The following is a 16,888-nucleotide window of genomic DNA, read 5'->3' on the forward strand; positions in this document are numbered from 1 at the left end:
TTTAAATACAGTGCATAAAAATATTTTCCTCAAGGCTAGCTATGTTAATCATTCTTGTTGTGCTGTGTTGCTGCCAGTGGGCTCCTTTTACTTTCCTCAGCAATCTTCATAGACAAACAATAGTAGGAGACACAGACGATGACACAGACGTAAAGTCGTATAAAAAAAACGACTTGTATGTTATTTACTCTGGATTGACAACCCCGAGGCTGAGGGGAATTACGCTCACTTTAAGTTGTCAGAGTGCTTTTTCTTGCTTTGGCTTCATGTCTTTCAATTACAGCAGAGCCTCTGGGCCACACAGGGTTTGGCACTAAATACAAGATAGCTCACTTTTACTGTTTTCTTTCTTCTCTTTTCTTTTCTTTGTCTTAAAGCTGCTGGTTAATGGATAAAGCTGGCAATATCCTGTACCTTTTATTTTCAACAATTCCCATTTTCCCAATTAAATTTGATATGGGTCATGTAAACAGTGTATTCTGTTTGGTTATTCTGAATTTGGCCTTTTCCCGAATGAAGCATTTTCTGATTGAGACATGTGGGATATGTCGTGTTGTTTGGGATTTAGGAGCATTCCACTCACTGGTCACTTTTTTAGGTACACCTGTTCAACTGCTCCTTAACTCTAATAGCTAATCAGCCAATCACGTGGCAGCATCTCAATGTAGTCATGTAGACATGATGAAGACGAGCTGCTGAAGTTCAAACGGAGCATCAGAATGATGAAGAAAGGTGATTTCAGTGACTTTGAACGTGGCATGGTTGTTGGTGCCAGACGGGCTGGTCTGAGTATTTACTGGGATTTTCAGCACAACCATCTCTAGGGTTTACAGAGGATGGTCCCAAAAAGAGAAAATATCCAGTGAGCCAAAATGCCTTGTTGATGCCAGAGGTCAGAGGAGAATGGCCAGACTGGTTCAAGATGATAGAAAGGCAACAGGAAGTCAAATAAGCACTGGTTCCAACCAAGGTGTGCAGAAGAGCATCTCTGAAGCAACAACACCTTGTCCAACCTTGAAGCAGATGGGCTACAGCAGCAGAAGACCACACCAGGTGCCACTCCTGTCAGCTAACAACAGGAAACTGAGGCTACAATTCACACGGGTTTTCTCACCAAAACTGGACAATAGAAGATTGGAAAAACGTTGCCTGGTCTGATGAGTCTGGATTTCTGCTGCCACATTAAGATGGTAGGGTCACAAATCTTAATCTTCTATCTTGACGGTAGGGGTGCACCCTATCATTTGTTCATGAAAATACTGGTATAATTTCTAATACGATTTGAAAAATTTGTATCGTAATACTTGCATATTATTTCAACTTGTTAAAATATGACGTCATACTGTTAAGCAGGATTATACTTGTGCAACAGAGTCTGAGCCATAGCCTACTCCTAAACCTAGATTTCGGTGAAGTGCTTTGAAGTTTAGTTGATTCAAAACACACATTAAACACACATTAAACATGGTTTAATAGAGACAAACATAAGTACACAAATCAGCTTCACTATAACTCACAGCATTCACAGACAAATACAACATGCTAACGTTATTAGCACAAGCCAATGACATTTTACATTGTATAAATTAGCCTAGCGATGACCATGGAGTTACTCTGCTCATATGAAGCCAGGATAAATCACACACAAGACTTAAAATGCTATTTTAGTGGAGGCTTTATTGTCTTCACAATTTATTGTTTCTTATCTGTGAAATTAAAGTAAATAAAAGCTTTGTTTCCACTGAGGGAAATGGTTTCAGCTCACAGAAACAGACAGGAGGTCTGCGTTGCTGCAACGTGTAGTTACATTTCTGGGGAGGTGCACGTCAGATTACGGCGTAGGGCGAAAGAGGGAGGCTGCATTCACACAGTCAATTGAGTCAGAAACTTTGTATTTCGATGCAAAAAAGCAAACTGCCCCGTGCCGTTTCACTTACCCGCATTTTGACGTGCTCGACAACGTTAGGGCAAGTTAACTGAAGTATGCACAGCTGCACTGTAACAGGATCATTAGTGGAAAATTCATTTTCATTAGTCGTGTTAAGAGCTTAGTAGGACCACTGACCTTTTCAAGATAAGGGCAAAAACTGGAATATTTTGTGCAGGTAAATGAAGCCAATGAATTTATCCGACTAAGATGTTTTAGCTGTGTAGCTGAAGCCTGATAACATTTATCCCTCTTTGCCACAGACCTACATTGTTGTCCAAAAACTAAAAACACTCCAGTGAGCCACGCTGTTGCCCTGGGTGACATGGATTTTTTTTTTTTTTTTTTTTTTTTTACGATGACGTACATGGGCACTGTAGTTTATTTTAAGCCAATCCCACATACACCATCCTGCTGCCGTAAATACTTACTAGCATACCAAATGTGGATTAATCTGTGGCTAAAAATAGTCCCCAACAAATGGGTAGTGTTGTATAAAAACTGCAGTGCCCAGCTGCTGTAGGAAATTACTTCGACTTTGAAAAATTAAGTTAAACATTTGTGACTCATTTTAATTATTCATTTTATTTTTTGGAGCCAAGTACCACAGACAGGGTGAGGCGGGGTTTGGTCTGTTCATAGGATTTGTTGATGATAAGTAAAATATAGAATGATGCTTACGTTCTCATGAGGAACACTGGATTTAATTCTTAGTGTAAAGCATTTCCATCACACCAAACCTGACACCACAATTTTTTGGTTCATCTGAGGAGTATTAATCTTCCAATCGATTCAGCTCCAGGAAACTGACATTTAATCTGCAGATACAGTTGTATATTGTGAGCTGTACAGGATGAGTACAATGTTTGATGGTCTGCCAGCAGGGGTCAGCAATAATAACGTCTGCTGATTAAAGTGAGAGACCGAGAAGAAGGTGTCGTCTGCCTGAGTCCAAAACAAACATGAATTGATGAGTGAGAAAGTGATGGCTGGAGAGGTGTTTCTCTACTCGATACAGCAGGCAGACTTCTCACTGAGCTTTTTCTTACATGAGTGGGATGAAAAACAGAGAGAGAGCAGACTAAGAGCGAGACAAAAAGGATCAGAAAATAACAGCCAAAGCCTGAGTGCAGGAGGGACACGGGGAAACAGAGATGAGGTGAGAGAGAGAGAAATGACTCATTTCAAATGTGTCTATTTATCAGACTGAACCAAGGCCTCGTGTAGGAGTTAGCATATGAACCATTCACCTCGCAATTTGCTTTGTTTCTGAAATAAATATCTGCTGTGTCGGGGTTCTTTTAGCCTTCACATGATGTGGAGATGTTGAATGAATTAACGGTGTACTCCAGGTGCTCAGCAGAGTTCACATCTGCTTTGTTTCCAGCCCACATATGGTTTTCTGACCATCGTGAACATCTAAGCGTTGGCCTCACCTGCATCGTGGGTTGTGATACTCATGTGTAGACTTTGAAAAGACTTAAACCACTAAAGTGTGACACCGTCTCACATCTAGACTAGTGCTGCACGATTTGATAAAAATGTGCGATTGCGATTTGAGTGGACAATATTGCGATTTGTGATTGCAATAAGATAAAAAAAAATCTTCTTGCTTGATTCAGTGTTTCCCCTACATTATATTAGGGGGGCACTGACCTGACCTGACATAGTTATTGTTATGGACAGTGTGTAAATGACCATCAACAGACTGAGCACAGTCAAACACGCTGCTCACACAGCGGAGCGGAGCCTGTGTTGCGTTCGGGCGCCCGTGACACTTACAAATGTTTGCGTAATTGTGCTTGAATGTTATTGTATGAGGCTCTGGTGGCTTTCAGTTGTCTCTTTGTCTTTAACGTTACTCAGCTCGGCTTTCTCTTGCATGCATCCTTCCTACTTTTCTCTGTGCTGTCTCAAGTGCTGATATACATTGGTCGTGTTGCCGCGGGACGTGGCGACTTTAACTTTTACACAGCACGTCTTTCTGGTCAACGTCGCCGTACCTGAATCTAAAGTATCGCCATATATTAGACATTGCATATTTTCGCCTCCTGGTCATGCTCATGCTCTTCTTCAGCGACTGTGTTGATCACTGCTGCACGCCGGGTGGTCACCTGACCATACGTGCTGCACACACAAGGATAGCTTGTGGGCGTAACACACACACTACAGGAGAGGTAGTCACGTTCACAGGCACACACATTAACATTTATTTACATTAAATCGCAGCCTTTTATGCGGTTATGTAATCGCACAGCCTGACAACATGATTACAACTGCGATTAGATTAATCGTGCAGCACTAATCTAGACACATGCAGTGTGGGTTTTAGTACACAGTAAGATTTTACAAAGACTGGGGTTCTTGCAGGATCACTATTTTCAAGACTAGATTCCTTCTGAGATTATTTCCCATCCTGCTCCTGAGGGAAAATATTACCCCAACCTCCCTTTAACAATTCCTTATGCATCCACAAAACACAGTACTCTTGAAACACAAGATAAAAGGCGTCATAAGTCGACAGTATTCTTGTCAATTCACCATCAACATACCCCGTTCAGCCAAAACATTAAAACGTGGACATCGTCAACCACCAATAGCTGCGCTCTCTCCGCCACCAAACAGGAAGCAGCAAACAGGATAGACAGTAAACATGGAAGAGACTAAGGGAAGGGAAATTAGACACAGTTCTTGGACTGTAGAAAAGGAGGAGAAACTGGTGGAGTTGTGGAGCGAACAAGAGTCTGTGTTAAATTCAACTTATTTTACTGAGAACTCTTAATTATTGAAACGGTTCACCTCACATTCCCACGGTCTCCTCCCACTAAAATTGCACAGCTAACCAATAGAGGCTGGTAGTGAGCTGAGACAACAAAATTCAACATGTTAAGTTTGTACACAAATATAGTCTATCTTTATAGATTACACTGATCAGCCAAAACATTAAAACCACTGGCAGGTGGAGTGAGTAACATCGACCATCTCGTCACAGTGCCATGTGTGCATCAGCATCTGTGGAACGTGCCGGTACGCCACCTCACAACTCGCAGGATTCAAAGAGAATCTGCATTCAACTCCCTGGTGCCAGACACCACAGGACACCCCCAGAGGTGCCTTGACAGGTCAGAGCCAAGTCCGATCCAAGGAGTCCCCACTGCGGATCAGGAGAATCTCTGGGGTACCAGCACCTCCCACGAATGCTTGATTAGACTGGGATATGGGGATTTTGAAGGGCTAGGTAATGCCTTGAGCTCTGTGTCACGTTTCTGGGGCCATTCCTGACAAAGTTTTTGCAGTGTTACATGGTGCGCTGTCCTGTTGGAGGGTCACTGTCTTCAGGGAGTGCGACTGCCATAAGGGTGGAGATGTACTTGGTCTGTCACGGTGTTTGGGGCGTCACTGAACTTCACTATTTGCATGAGCGAAGACTGAAAACTTACGAAAATACAATGTTTGATTTTATTGGAATGTCAAGATGTGAAAAAGTTCAGACCACCCTACCCCAAACGATCAAGATCACCGGAGTGCACCACAACTCAGGTAAATCTCTGATGATATTCTGACACTAGAAATTCGTCTGCTACGATGAAATTGCTTGAAAGGTCATTTGGTGTTAGGCTGGTGAAAGCTTTAAAAAGTGCCATATAACACAGATCTGTGGGAGGCCAGCTAAATGAAGTCTCTTTCAGTAATTTCACAACCTTTCTCTGAGGACACAAAATTATCTTCAGGCTACAATAATCGCCAGTACATACAGATATACAATACAAGTTAGATTTGTCCTACACTGACTGAAGCTGTGAAAAAACATCAAATACATTCTCAAGGTCTGGTCGTCATCGGCCTCATTGTAACATTTCACTCCCTCAACAGTACGAAAGCACACTGAGCAGTGAAAATAAGGTGAATGCATATATTTACCCTGGCTATGTCTGGGCTCTCCGCCACCATGAACATGAAGTTGAGGTTGACCAGGTCTGTGCCGCTGCAGATGCAGATGATGCAGCCCTCCAAGTCTGCCTCCGTCTTCCCAATGGCCTCGAACGACGACAAGATCTTTGGGTCCTGGGGAAAGAAAGAGTAAGACGGTTTAGTAAGACACTGACAGATAGACAGGTGGACAATTACCAGACAGACAAACAAGATAAGGACACCAACAAACTGACAAACATTCTCAGAAAGAAGAAAACAAATGAGAGGTAAGGCAGTGGTGTAGGCTGTCCAGGTCGAATCATGAATCATCAATGAAGAAATATAAGGGGAAGTTTTATTGTCCTTTTCTGGTGCTGTAGCAGTCTATAGTCACTGACAAGAAAATATAAAGCAAAAGAAGCTTAGAGAGACACTGCAGCTGTTTACTGGTGTTGTGGAAAAGCCCACAATGTTAAGAAGCATGATATACTGTATGTATCATGCATGGGAGTCTTTATGCTCCATGTCAGCTGAAGAATATACTGGGCATCCATCGTGGAGGAACTCATTGCAGTTCTCCATTCAAAGAAATCTCAGCTGTTAAAAAAGTTCCAGTGAATCCAGATTTGGACACACAGTACTGGAGAGCGTCACTTCAGACACCACTTTACTGGAGTAGGTAGGAGAAGGTTCACAGACACCTCTGCCAAGTGGTGAGTAACATTATGTAACTTGCATAAATTGGAATGTTAAGAGGACAAGCTAATAGTAGGCTTGGGTGGTATCTGTTTTTTTTTTTTCTGATGTCAAACCCTCCTGACATTTCACCAGGGATACGGTATATGACAGTATTTGTGTGAGAGGCCAGTTCACTACTTTCTACAAGCACTCTTAGTTTTATTAGTTATTAGCAAAATACAACAGCCAGAAATCCCAAGTCTTTCACAGAAGTAAGACTAGCTTAAAATTAACCTTAGTATTTTAAAACATTTTGTGAAATTGTCAGGTTCAACATTATGGAAAGGATCCCTACAGAGATAGAGCTTTTTGTTAAAGAGTAAGATCCTTTTTGTTGAACCAACTAACTAGATGAATTCAGGTTTTATTTCAACTAAACCAGAGTTGGTGATTGTTGGAACAGTGGAGAGACAAACCAAGACTGTCTTTATGAGTTTTATTTTGTTTCTGTCGACTTCAAATGAAGTGTCTTTTCAAAATTATAAAATCACTGTTTTTATTTTTTAAATTGAGTCTGGTGAGTTTGGGCTGTTTCTGGTTAAACAAAAAGGATCTTAGTCTTTAACAAAAAGGTCTATCTCTGTAGGGATCCCTTCCATAATAATGTCAGACACTTGGAATAATTGGAGCCTGTCAGTGGCAAAAAGAAACACTTATAGTGGACATGAATTGATGGTGCTTTATTGTCTCAAGTGTTTACACTGCAGCCTGTTTTGCAGCTGCTCACTGCAGCTCTTTCACTCAATACTGGACCAATTTCAAAAACTGTAGTTCACATTAGTCACTTAAGCCTACTTTACACTACATGGTTCAAGATCGGATCTGTAACATGAACGTGTAAACAGGAAAAAAACGCATGATATCGGATATTGTCAGATCAGATTCAGGCCTCCTTCATATGTGGAAATATATCGGATATGAATCAGATATCTGCCAGTAAGTCTGTAATCTAAACAGACAGATCGGATATTTCCTGGCAATCCACGTCGTACGTCATGAATAATGCGACGACAGCGCATTTTGATGACGTGCTCATGAGCGAGGGAAAGGAAGGAAAGCCGAATAAATCACACGTCAATCAAAAACCATGAACCAAATAAAGCACAATCTATCCTGAGTGAGACAAACTGCTTGATCCCCGTCTCCAGTGTACCAGCAGAGAACCTGCAGAACTGAATCAGCGAAAAAACACACCGGGCTACACAGCCTCTCTACCTGAGCAGCTGAAGCTGCGGCTCGCACCCTCGACACACAGACAGTGCTTCTGCACGCCAGCCAAACGTGTGCTCAACTGTGAGAAATAAATATGCAGCTGCACGGACATTTCCACAGCTCTGTGTAGGCTAAGTTACCTTTTAAATTATGTGGAGCAGCGTCAGCTTTCCAGGCGATTTATTTTTTAACGATTAACTTCAAATATTTAAAGTTAGTCCTTAAAATTGCTTTCAGTAATGTAAACACTTCCATGCGCGCAGTAATGTCACTGTAGCAAATACCGTGGGACATTTACACAGTGGTCAAGAGTGCTGGACCGGAAGTGTCGCACAAAAAAAACGAAAGCTGGCTGCGTTCTGTTTTGCCTCTGTGTCTCCGTGAAAAATAAGGTGAACAGAACATGTAAACAGCAGTCAGGAAAAATCGGATATAGGCAACAAATCGGAATTGGGCATCAAGACATGGTAGTGTAAAGGCAGCCTTAGACACAAAACATGGAAAATACAATCCAGGTTGAAAAATGCCTGAGTTATCCTTTAAATATTTGCAAAAGGTGTCTGAAAACAGCACAAGAAAAAATTAGGTTGTCCAGGTTTCAAAGGGTTAATTGCCTTGTTTATTCACTGTGTAACATACCTTGTCAAACAAAATAAAACTCACCAAAACCATCTTGGTTTGTCTTTCCACTGTTCCAAAAATCACCAACTCTAGTTTTGTCAATATAATTCACCCAGTTAAGATATGAACATATGCTATGTTTTCCCTGATTTTTCTCTGCTGTTGCTAGCTGACTGTTTTCAGTCCTGTAACGTTATCCCACCACTTGTAGTCGCCATCGTTCTCAGCTCAGCTGTCTGTTGCACCAGCAGAGACTGCCCTCTAGTGTCAACTGTAATACACTACAACACATCGCCTCAATACAGCTTCTCTACCAGTTTAATAGAAAGAGGAGGTATACTGCAATACCTTGATACCACCCAAGCCAAACTAACAAGGTGTTAACTGGTAATTTCTGTGAGTTAAGTAAATGTGCGTGTGTAGTTTGGTTCATTCAAAGCCAAAAACCAATCAATGAGGACAAAAATATGATTTTTGTCTTGTGGACAGTTTAAAACGATGACTCAAAACATATCTTTTTAATAGACTATAACTAGCAATTATCTGTTTTAATATTTTATTAATTAATTTTCTAATTTGTCCTTAAATGAGTGCTGCATAATTGATTATAATTGGTATTAGCTCTTTGCTGTTTGTATCTGCGGCTGAACTGTAAAGTCCTTTGAGCTGCACTCTGTGCATGAAATAATAATAAATTAAGTTTATTCATTCATTCATTTTATGTCATTCAATTTTTGGCAAATGCAAGGTAGGCCTCTGAAAGTAGATTTCTATTTACTGGACATGTTGGGTTTTTGCTGAGAATGAAAATACTTTGAATGATGTTCAAAGTATGTTCCTGTCATGATGTCTCCTGGGCAAATCTTAACATTTCACAAGATCTTTTCTTTTCAAAACTACATAAGACCAAAATTAACAATCAAAACAGCAAGTCAAAAAGAAGAAAAAAGCCCCAAACTGATTAAGATTCTGACTGGCACATAATGAACGTCGGAAAGCTATAAATAATTTAGCAACGCAAGAAAAATCAGAAATCCAAAATAAATGTGTATGTGCTTACTGTGACCAGCTAATGATGTGAGGCAACACAGAAAATTAAAATGGACCCTATTATTCGTCCAAACTACATCTATTGGTGAAGTGAAATACTTCATACTACAACAAATAAGAAAACCAAAATAATGTGCTAATTTAAAAGGACTTTAAATTTAAGGCAAAATGAATAACAAAAATCTTTACTGAATGCTGACGAAGGGAATACCCCTGGTTTCACTTGCCCATATTTTATAAGACATTAGACATGACGTGTCTGACATTTAAAGACCTGTAGTTACTCTGCTTATTATCCTCAGAATAGTCTACAGTCCTCGGCACAGTTCAGCCTGACATGACCACAAACTCCTGCTCAATTGGTGAAACAGAAAATCCATGAAAATTTTCTCTATCAAAAACACAGCCGACTCCTCCACCTCATCTTTCCTGGTTTCAGTCTGCCATCGTCGTCACCATGGAAGACGGTAATGCATTTTTGCTATATGATTGAATTAACAGCAACAGGCAACAGGTTCTGTCGTTTTAAAACCCCAGCCAGCAATCATCCAAGGCCATTCATCTCTTCTCGCTCATTGGATTATCCGAAACAGCTCTCGGGGGCTCGGTGTAACCACGTTAGCCTCTGAGGAGAAGCCCTGCTCTCTGTTGTTCTTAGTCTGCTACTTACAGAGCGGCGTCTGAACAAACAGGAGGAGCTGCTGTCAGGCTGCAGTTTCTGTATACGTGCCCTTACGCATGTACATACACACACGTCCACACGGAGGACAGAGCAAACAGACCATCTCCTGCTGTCAACAGGACACACACAACCTGGTAATGCTAAAGCACACAGTACACACACCAGTGTCTCCTGTCAGGTGTTTGACTTTTAGTGGCCTGACAGGTTTGCATCCTAATTAGAGGCCGGCGTCCACATGGGGTTTCCCGTAACAGCTTTCATAATTCATCTGGTCTGCAAGATGCTGAATACCAAGACATAATGTGTCACTGTCGAGGCTAAACTGCATGAATCAATATTTAATGTACAGAGAAAGCATGCAGGTTTTTGGGTGTGTATCTGGCTCCATACCAGCTAAATAAAAAAACAATGCTGCCAGAAAATACACAACAATGCAGCTGGTTGGTACGTATTGTTTATTTCAAGATCAGAGGCCATATTGCAGAAAAATATCCTGACTGCTTGGCCTACCTTAAGTTTCAAAGATCTTGGCTGTGTCCCTTCCTATCTCAGACTTCAGACTGCCTTTGACTTTTAACTTTAACTACTCAAGATGGATAAGCCAAAACATCAACAGCTCATTTGTCACTGGATAGCTTGCTGTCATAGACAAAAAAAGATAGGCATTCAGTTTTGGCTACGAGGAGTCTGGGGAACCAGTCGTGTCGGTGGAGAACATTAAACAACACCTTTTCTGGAAATTTTCTCCTCAAACATTTGAGCTTGTGCTTTTGTTGTGTCTGCCCCCAAACTGTGGAACAGCATCCCCTCCTAATAAGATCTGCCCCCTCCATTGACTCATTTAAGTCCAGGCTCAAAACCTACTTTTATTCATTAGCGTTTGAGTCCTCCTGATGTGTACCTGTGTATTGTGTCTCTGAATGTATGAGCGGTGTACCTGACAGTTATGTTGCCTCTCGTGTAGCCACTGATTCCTGTCGTACAGCACTTTGGTCAGTGTGAGTTGTTTTTAAATGTGCTTTAAATAAATTGGAGTTGAGTCAAATTATGTTGTAATGTTACCCAACATAGCGTTTCATTCAGCAACTCCTGCTCTTTTTATCAGCTGCAAAGCAAAAGAACGAGCAAAACTCGTCCTGGTTTGAAACACAGGCATCACAGCTTCAGCCAGAGAGAAGGCTATGATGTCATTTATGTGACTTGTGAAGTTGTTCAAATTGCGTATTTTTAGTCTTATACCTTAACAGTTTTACATTCTTTTCTTTCTTATTTTTTAATATTATCTTTTGCCTTGTTATATATTTGAATAACAATGTCAACATTAATCGGTGAACCGCTGAGAATATTTAGGATATTTTGGGTCTGTAGGATGATTCTGTTACTCTTCAGTTTACTGCACTGCGCACCAACCAGGTCTGTGGGAGACAGACAGCTGGTTAGCCATATTAACAAAGTTCCCACTGCCCACCCTCTGATCTCCACTGGTTAGCTAGTGTCAGCTTTGGCTGCTACGCAATGCGCACCAGCCGGGTCTGGTGGGTGCTAGCTAGCGGCGCCACTCATGGTAAAATGGTGCCTATTCATTCCAATGTTGTTGCTCGCCTGGCACATGCACTAAAAAGTTTTAAATTTACTTCTGCAGTATGCGGCCCACTAAATATGTCCAGTAGTGTTTTTCCCGCTGGTCCCACCCACAAGTTTCCACTCAGCCAAAAGGCTTTTCTTGTGATGATGTCAGGGATATTTTAATCTCTTTTCTTAGCTCAAGAAAAGTTTTACAAATATAAAAATTTCACAACAGAAAGATTCATGACCTTGTCACAGTTTGGGGTGTCCTGTTGACAGTAGATATTTCTTTTAAAATGGTGGTCTATGTGGAAAATGCTTTTGGGGCTGCAGGGGATTTCTTTTTTGCTGCAGTACCGAAAATGGCCACTAGGAGAATGTGGCTGCGAGGCAGAATCCTGCACTGGGTCGGGAACCCGCAAAAACAGCTGATTTGCGGGTGGTTTTTAAAAAAAAACATTTTTTCCCGGGTTCGGATCTGGGTGGAAAAAATAACATGCGGGTCGGATCGCGGGTTTTAGATAAACACATCAGTCATTAGTTCAGTAAACTACAGATAACTATCTTGGTCATTATTTACTCTCTGAGGATCGCCTCCGCTATTTCGCAACGGTCATTGGTTCAGCTGTTTACACGCGTTTCACCATCTAATAACACAATTTGTGATTGGACGAGAGAATCAACATGGCTGCCACCGTCTAACAAGCGCCGCTTCCAAAACAGTAAATAATTATTTAGGTATTTGAGAAATAAGTAGATAAAACGTACAACTATCACTTTGTAATGTTTCTGAAGTGTTTCCCTGATGGAGTACTTCTCTCCTCGATGGATTCTAAAAACACGTGACGGCTCGTAACTGCTGAACGTCGCTCTGGACAGAAAGTAAGTCTATTATTACACATGTAAAGTTCCTTTACATAGATTAAAAGTTTAAAAGCATTAAAAGGTAACAAACGAGTGCTTTTACACTCGTATGGGAGAAGAACACAAAGGGTTGATGATGGAGCTGAAGTCAGGTTTTTATTGTGAGAGCTGCTTCATTCAGGTCGTTGTTTACTCACTGGCACCTTAACTGTGGCGATATGCTGTTCAATATTCAGCCAATATGACCCAAAATGATTACTTTAAATCCGGGTTACGGGTCGGGCTGCGGGTCGTGTTTCAACGGGTCGGACCGGGTTGCAGTACTAATTGGCCTGATGCGCGGGTTTGCAGTTCGGGTGCGGGTTTGTACGTCGCCGGGTCGGGGCGGGGCGGATCTTGAAAACTGGACCCATGCAGGACTCTGCTGCAAGGCTGAGCAGAGTTTCTGGGGGCCCAGAGTAATGCCGTCCCAACCCAACAGTCTTGCTGTGGAAACCTCCGGAGACTGGAGGGTGGCGTTTTTGCAGCTATGTCTTCCAAGACAGCGTTATCAGCGGTACACCCGAATTAGCTACCCTGCTAGCTAGCTTACTCAAACCAGCTGGTGTGCAGTGCAGAGTGAACAAGGCTAACATTAGCTCACCAGTGGAACCCAGAGGGTGGGCAGTGGGCGTCCTGTCACTACATGTTAAGGCGGCTATTTGGCTGCCTGTCAGCAAGGCGAACAGAAATTCTAAAAAAAAGCGATAAGATGTTTATATTGCAAAATATTAAAATGTCAACACCTCTAACTGGATAGCATATTGAAATGTGGCTCTAAAGTTCACTGAGTCAATGGTGCACCCAAACAAAAGGAAAGGCCTCTTGTTCTTTGAGTCATTTTGCTTCTTAAAAATCAGTTGGTTAGTTATCAGTGTCAGGGTGTCTGGCTATCCCAAACAAAATTCAACTAGACAAACATCCCTAATTTGAATTACTTGTTAAAATCTAAAGGATCATACAGTTTGAGTAGCCCTTCAGTCATTATATGTTGGTGTCCATGTTGTTCCCCTTCACGGTCATTGACATACAGACCTAACAACACAGTTAATTTGAATTTAGGACAGGGTCCATCCTAACTTAGGATTTCTAACTTGGGAAATCCCCAAGTTAGAATGGTTCCGTAAGAGCTAAATCCCTACACTAAGACAGATTTTCCTAAATGCTGTCAGGAAACACGTTTCTGTAATACTAAAAATCCTAAATGTCACCTTAATCTGTGATAAAATAGGATTTCAGACTTACAGTAGGAAGTTTCAGTAATGAGGCCCCAGTTTCCTATTACAGGATAAGGACAAGTCATTCTGACAGAGACTGAGTGTCTTATACCTGTGGGGTTTTGGTCCCACAGTGTGAACTCCTTAACCCAATGACAGCTCATCATAGGAGGGTCGAAAGCACAATTTTCCATTATTCTTCTCTGGGTCAAAAGCACAAAAAAGATTTAGATACAACCTGCAGCTAAACCCAGCCTGGGTTGTATAAATATTGATGAGTTAAATATTTCATATTTTGTTCAGCTCGTGCCCCTGGTGAATCTGGTAGAGACGAGCTCAGGAATACGATCTCAACTGAGAGTCCCAGATCAGTCAGTCGATCAATAGATTACTCCGCTGCTACCTCAGCTAATTAAAGCATGAATATTGTGCCTGACAAGGCAGTTACTTTAACAGAAGTGTCAGTGTGGGAGCAAGAGACTGGATGTTGGGTGGAGTGGGTAGAGAGTGTGAATGTTGTAAAAACAAGAAGCGAGGAAATTGTCTTTTCTGGGGTCTCACCTTTGGGACAGCACCGACACGAATACTGTTGATGAGGGAACACTCGAGAACCTGGCCCTCCTGCGGGAGACACACAGAAAGATGGAGAGAAATAAGACGAGGGAAGAATGTGAGAGCAGGTGACGAGGGAGACACAGAGAGAGGTATGGGAGTAGAGACTGTGAAAATAAAACAGACTGGTCATGATGCATTTTGTTTGTTTGCAATCATTTTTTAATAAGTAGCAGAAAAACCACAATTTCTCAGCATCTGACAATGAGGGGTGCAGGAGGATAACGATACCCTTGAGTATCGTGACATTATGTTTTGTGATACTGTATTGATTTTAAAAAACACACAGTTTTTAAATTATTTACTTTTTAAAAAAAGAAAATGAATTTACCTAAAGAATCCTGCAAGTAGTTTTAGTTTTGTTTTTTACTGACATAAGCAAAGGTTAATTATTTTGCTTAAACTGCACAAAAGAAGCGCTAAGATGGTGGATGTTATATCATCATTATTATTACTACTATTTTTATTATTATTTATTTCATTTCATTTTCGTTGTTCGTTGTCAGTATTTTGGGAATTTTTAAAGTGTTAAAAACTCAACAAAAAAATCTATTGGAAACAAAAAAAGAAAAAAAGATGTTACTGGGATTGATAAAAACAAATGCTGATGTTTTGACTGCATAAAAAAACTAAACTTTTTTTCTATGCAAATCGTCATGTGTTCTTTATACTACACTCAAATACAGTTTTTAGTCATTGTCAAAAGTATTTTATTTAATAGTTTCAATTTCGTATAAAATTTCAACTAATTAAGTCAAGCAATTCGAACATAAACTTTAAAGTACCAATTATGTGATTAAATAAAAACTGTGATGACTTTCAATAAAGTTTATTTAATTACTTTTAATATATTACGTGTATTTCAAATATGTGTTGATTGATTTAATTACTTTTTGAGGGTTATGTTAGAATTACTTGACATAATTGGAGGGAAATCTTATATATACTTTAAATACATAAACCTGACCAAACAGACCAAATTATTTCTTCAAGTGTACGGCAATTTTCCTAAAATTAGATGGAGAAAAAAACCCTAATATTATCACCTTGCATATAGAAAATTCCAAGATACTGAACTGTAACCCTGTATTGGGATTCTTGCCAAAACACAGGTTATGATTATGTGCAGTAAACTGTGATATTCTGTCCATCCCCCCTTAATAAGCTAGGTTTTTGCTCGCTGTACACTGTTTATCATGCGAATGCGTCTCCTTGCTCCCCTCACTTGCATTTTTTCCTCACGTCTTAGCTCCTCCCAGCGAGAATTTGAGAGAGATATACGAGGAAATGATGCGAGGATGGAGGAGCTGAAGCTGTCAAATGAGAAAGTGTCTGTCTTCACCAGCTTCAGTTACTGTGGCACATGTGAAGGTGCAGCACTAATACATTACGGCTCTTGATAAAAGACTCTAGCTGAGGATAAACCTGTGTTTCCTCGGTGTGAGCTCCTCCAGAAGCCTCCTCTCTCCTCAAGCTGCATTTATCGGATTGGAGGAGCCTACATGATGGCGGACGGGGAATTATTTCCAGATCACGGAAAGATAGATGGCGCAAGGAAGCATAAATAGGCATAACGAACAGCACCTGCAGTCACTGGTGTATACACAGGTTTATGGGGTATACCCACTGCTTTTTTTGTCCGTTTACAGTATACCCACCAATCAGCCAAGAAGCCACTGGAATATATAGAAGAGAAACCCACTTCCTCCTCTGTAACCTACCCATCTACCTAGTAGTACACCCACTGCTTCAACTACCACTACACCTCTGCCAGCAGTGACCCCTGTGCGAAGGTGCGCAAGCCAAAAATGACATCATCACGTATTTTGTGCAAAGTGCAAAGGCTCCGCCAATCCTATCAAACCTGCCTCATATTGGATTAACAGTTGTGATTGGCTGGTAATCTGTTTTAAGTGGAGGGGGATGCATCTGCCAGAGCAAATGAAACATGAGCTTGCAGATATGTGCAGTTCCCAGGCTACTCTGACCGACGAGAGAATACACAAACATGAAAAGATGGAAGTTTTACCTTTCCCTCACTCTTCCAGCAGATGAAAAAGCCATACTCATCCACCTTCATCTGACAGTTGGGCTCAAAGATGTACGGGTCCTGCAGAGGGAGGAAAAAGAGTTTTTATGAGACAGGGGGCTTCATCAGTCAGTCACAGGGTTTTATTTGACCTGGAAAGACATTTAACAGTCAATCTGTTTAACACACGCAGGGCTTACGCAACAGACAAACAGATGTAGCTCTAATTCTTTTTCTGAGACATACCTGCCTGCCTAAGGACACACACACACACACAAAAACATACAAAGTATGCGCAAATACATTCAGTATGTACACACACACACGCGCACATTTGCATGCAGAGGAGATGAAACCTTCTGCTAAGATAAACACAAGGTGAGATACATGTGACCGCCATGAACTGTTAAATGCAAACA

The 16,888-nt window shown here is 41.1% G+C and overlaps 1 protein-coding gene across 3 annotated transcripts in view; it reads right to left on the reverse strand.

Moving 5' to 3' along the window:
• The window catches only part of plcb4b (phospholipase C, beta 4b), a 147,987-nt gene that overhangs the window by 43,113 nt on the left and 87,986 nt on the right, over positions 1-16,888 (reverse strand). For all 3 annotated transcript variants that reach the window (XM_033649149.2, XM_033649148.2, XM_078173673.1), the window contains 3 exons: positions 16,470-16,550; positions 14,390-14,449; positions 5,849-5,992 (listed from right to left, as the gene is read on the reverse strand). In XM_033649149.2, the coding sequence (XP_033505040.1) occupies positions 5,849-5,992; positions 14,390-14,449; positions 16,470-16,550 (285 nt within the window). The remainder of the gene's footprint in view (positions 1-5,848; positions 5,993-14,389; positions 14,450-16,469; positions 16,551-16,888) is intronic.

Source organism: Epinephelus lanceolatus, chromosome 13, assembly GCF_041903045.1.
Source record: "Epinephelus lanceolatus isolate andai-2023 chromosome 13, ASM4190304v1, whole genome shotgun sequence".
Lineage (NCBI taxonomy): Eukaryota > Metazoa > Chordata > Actinopteri > Perciformes > Serranidae > Epinephelus > Epinephelus lanceolatus.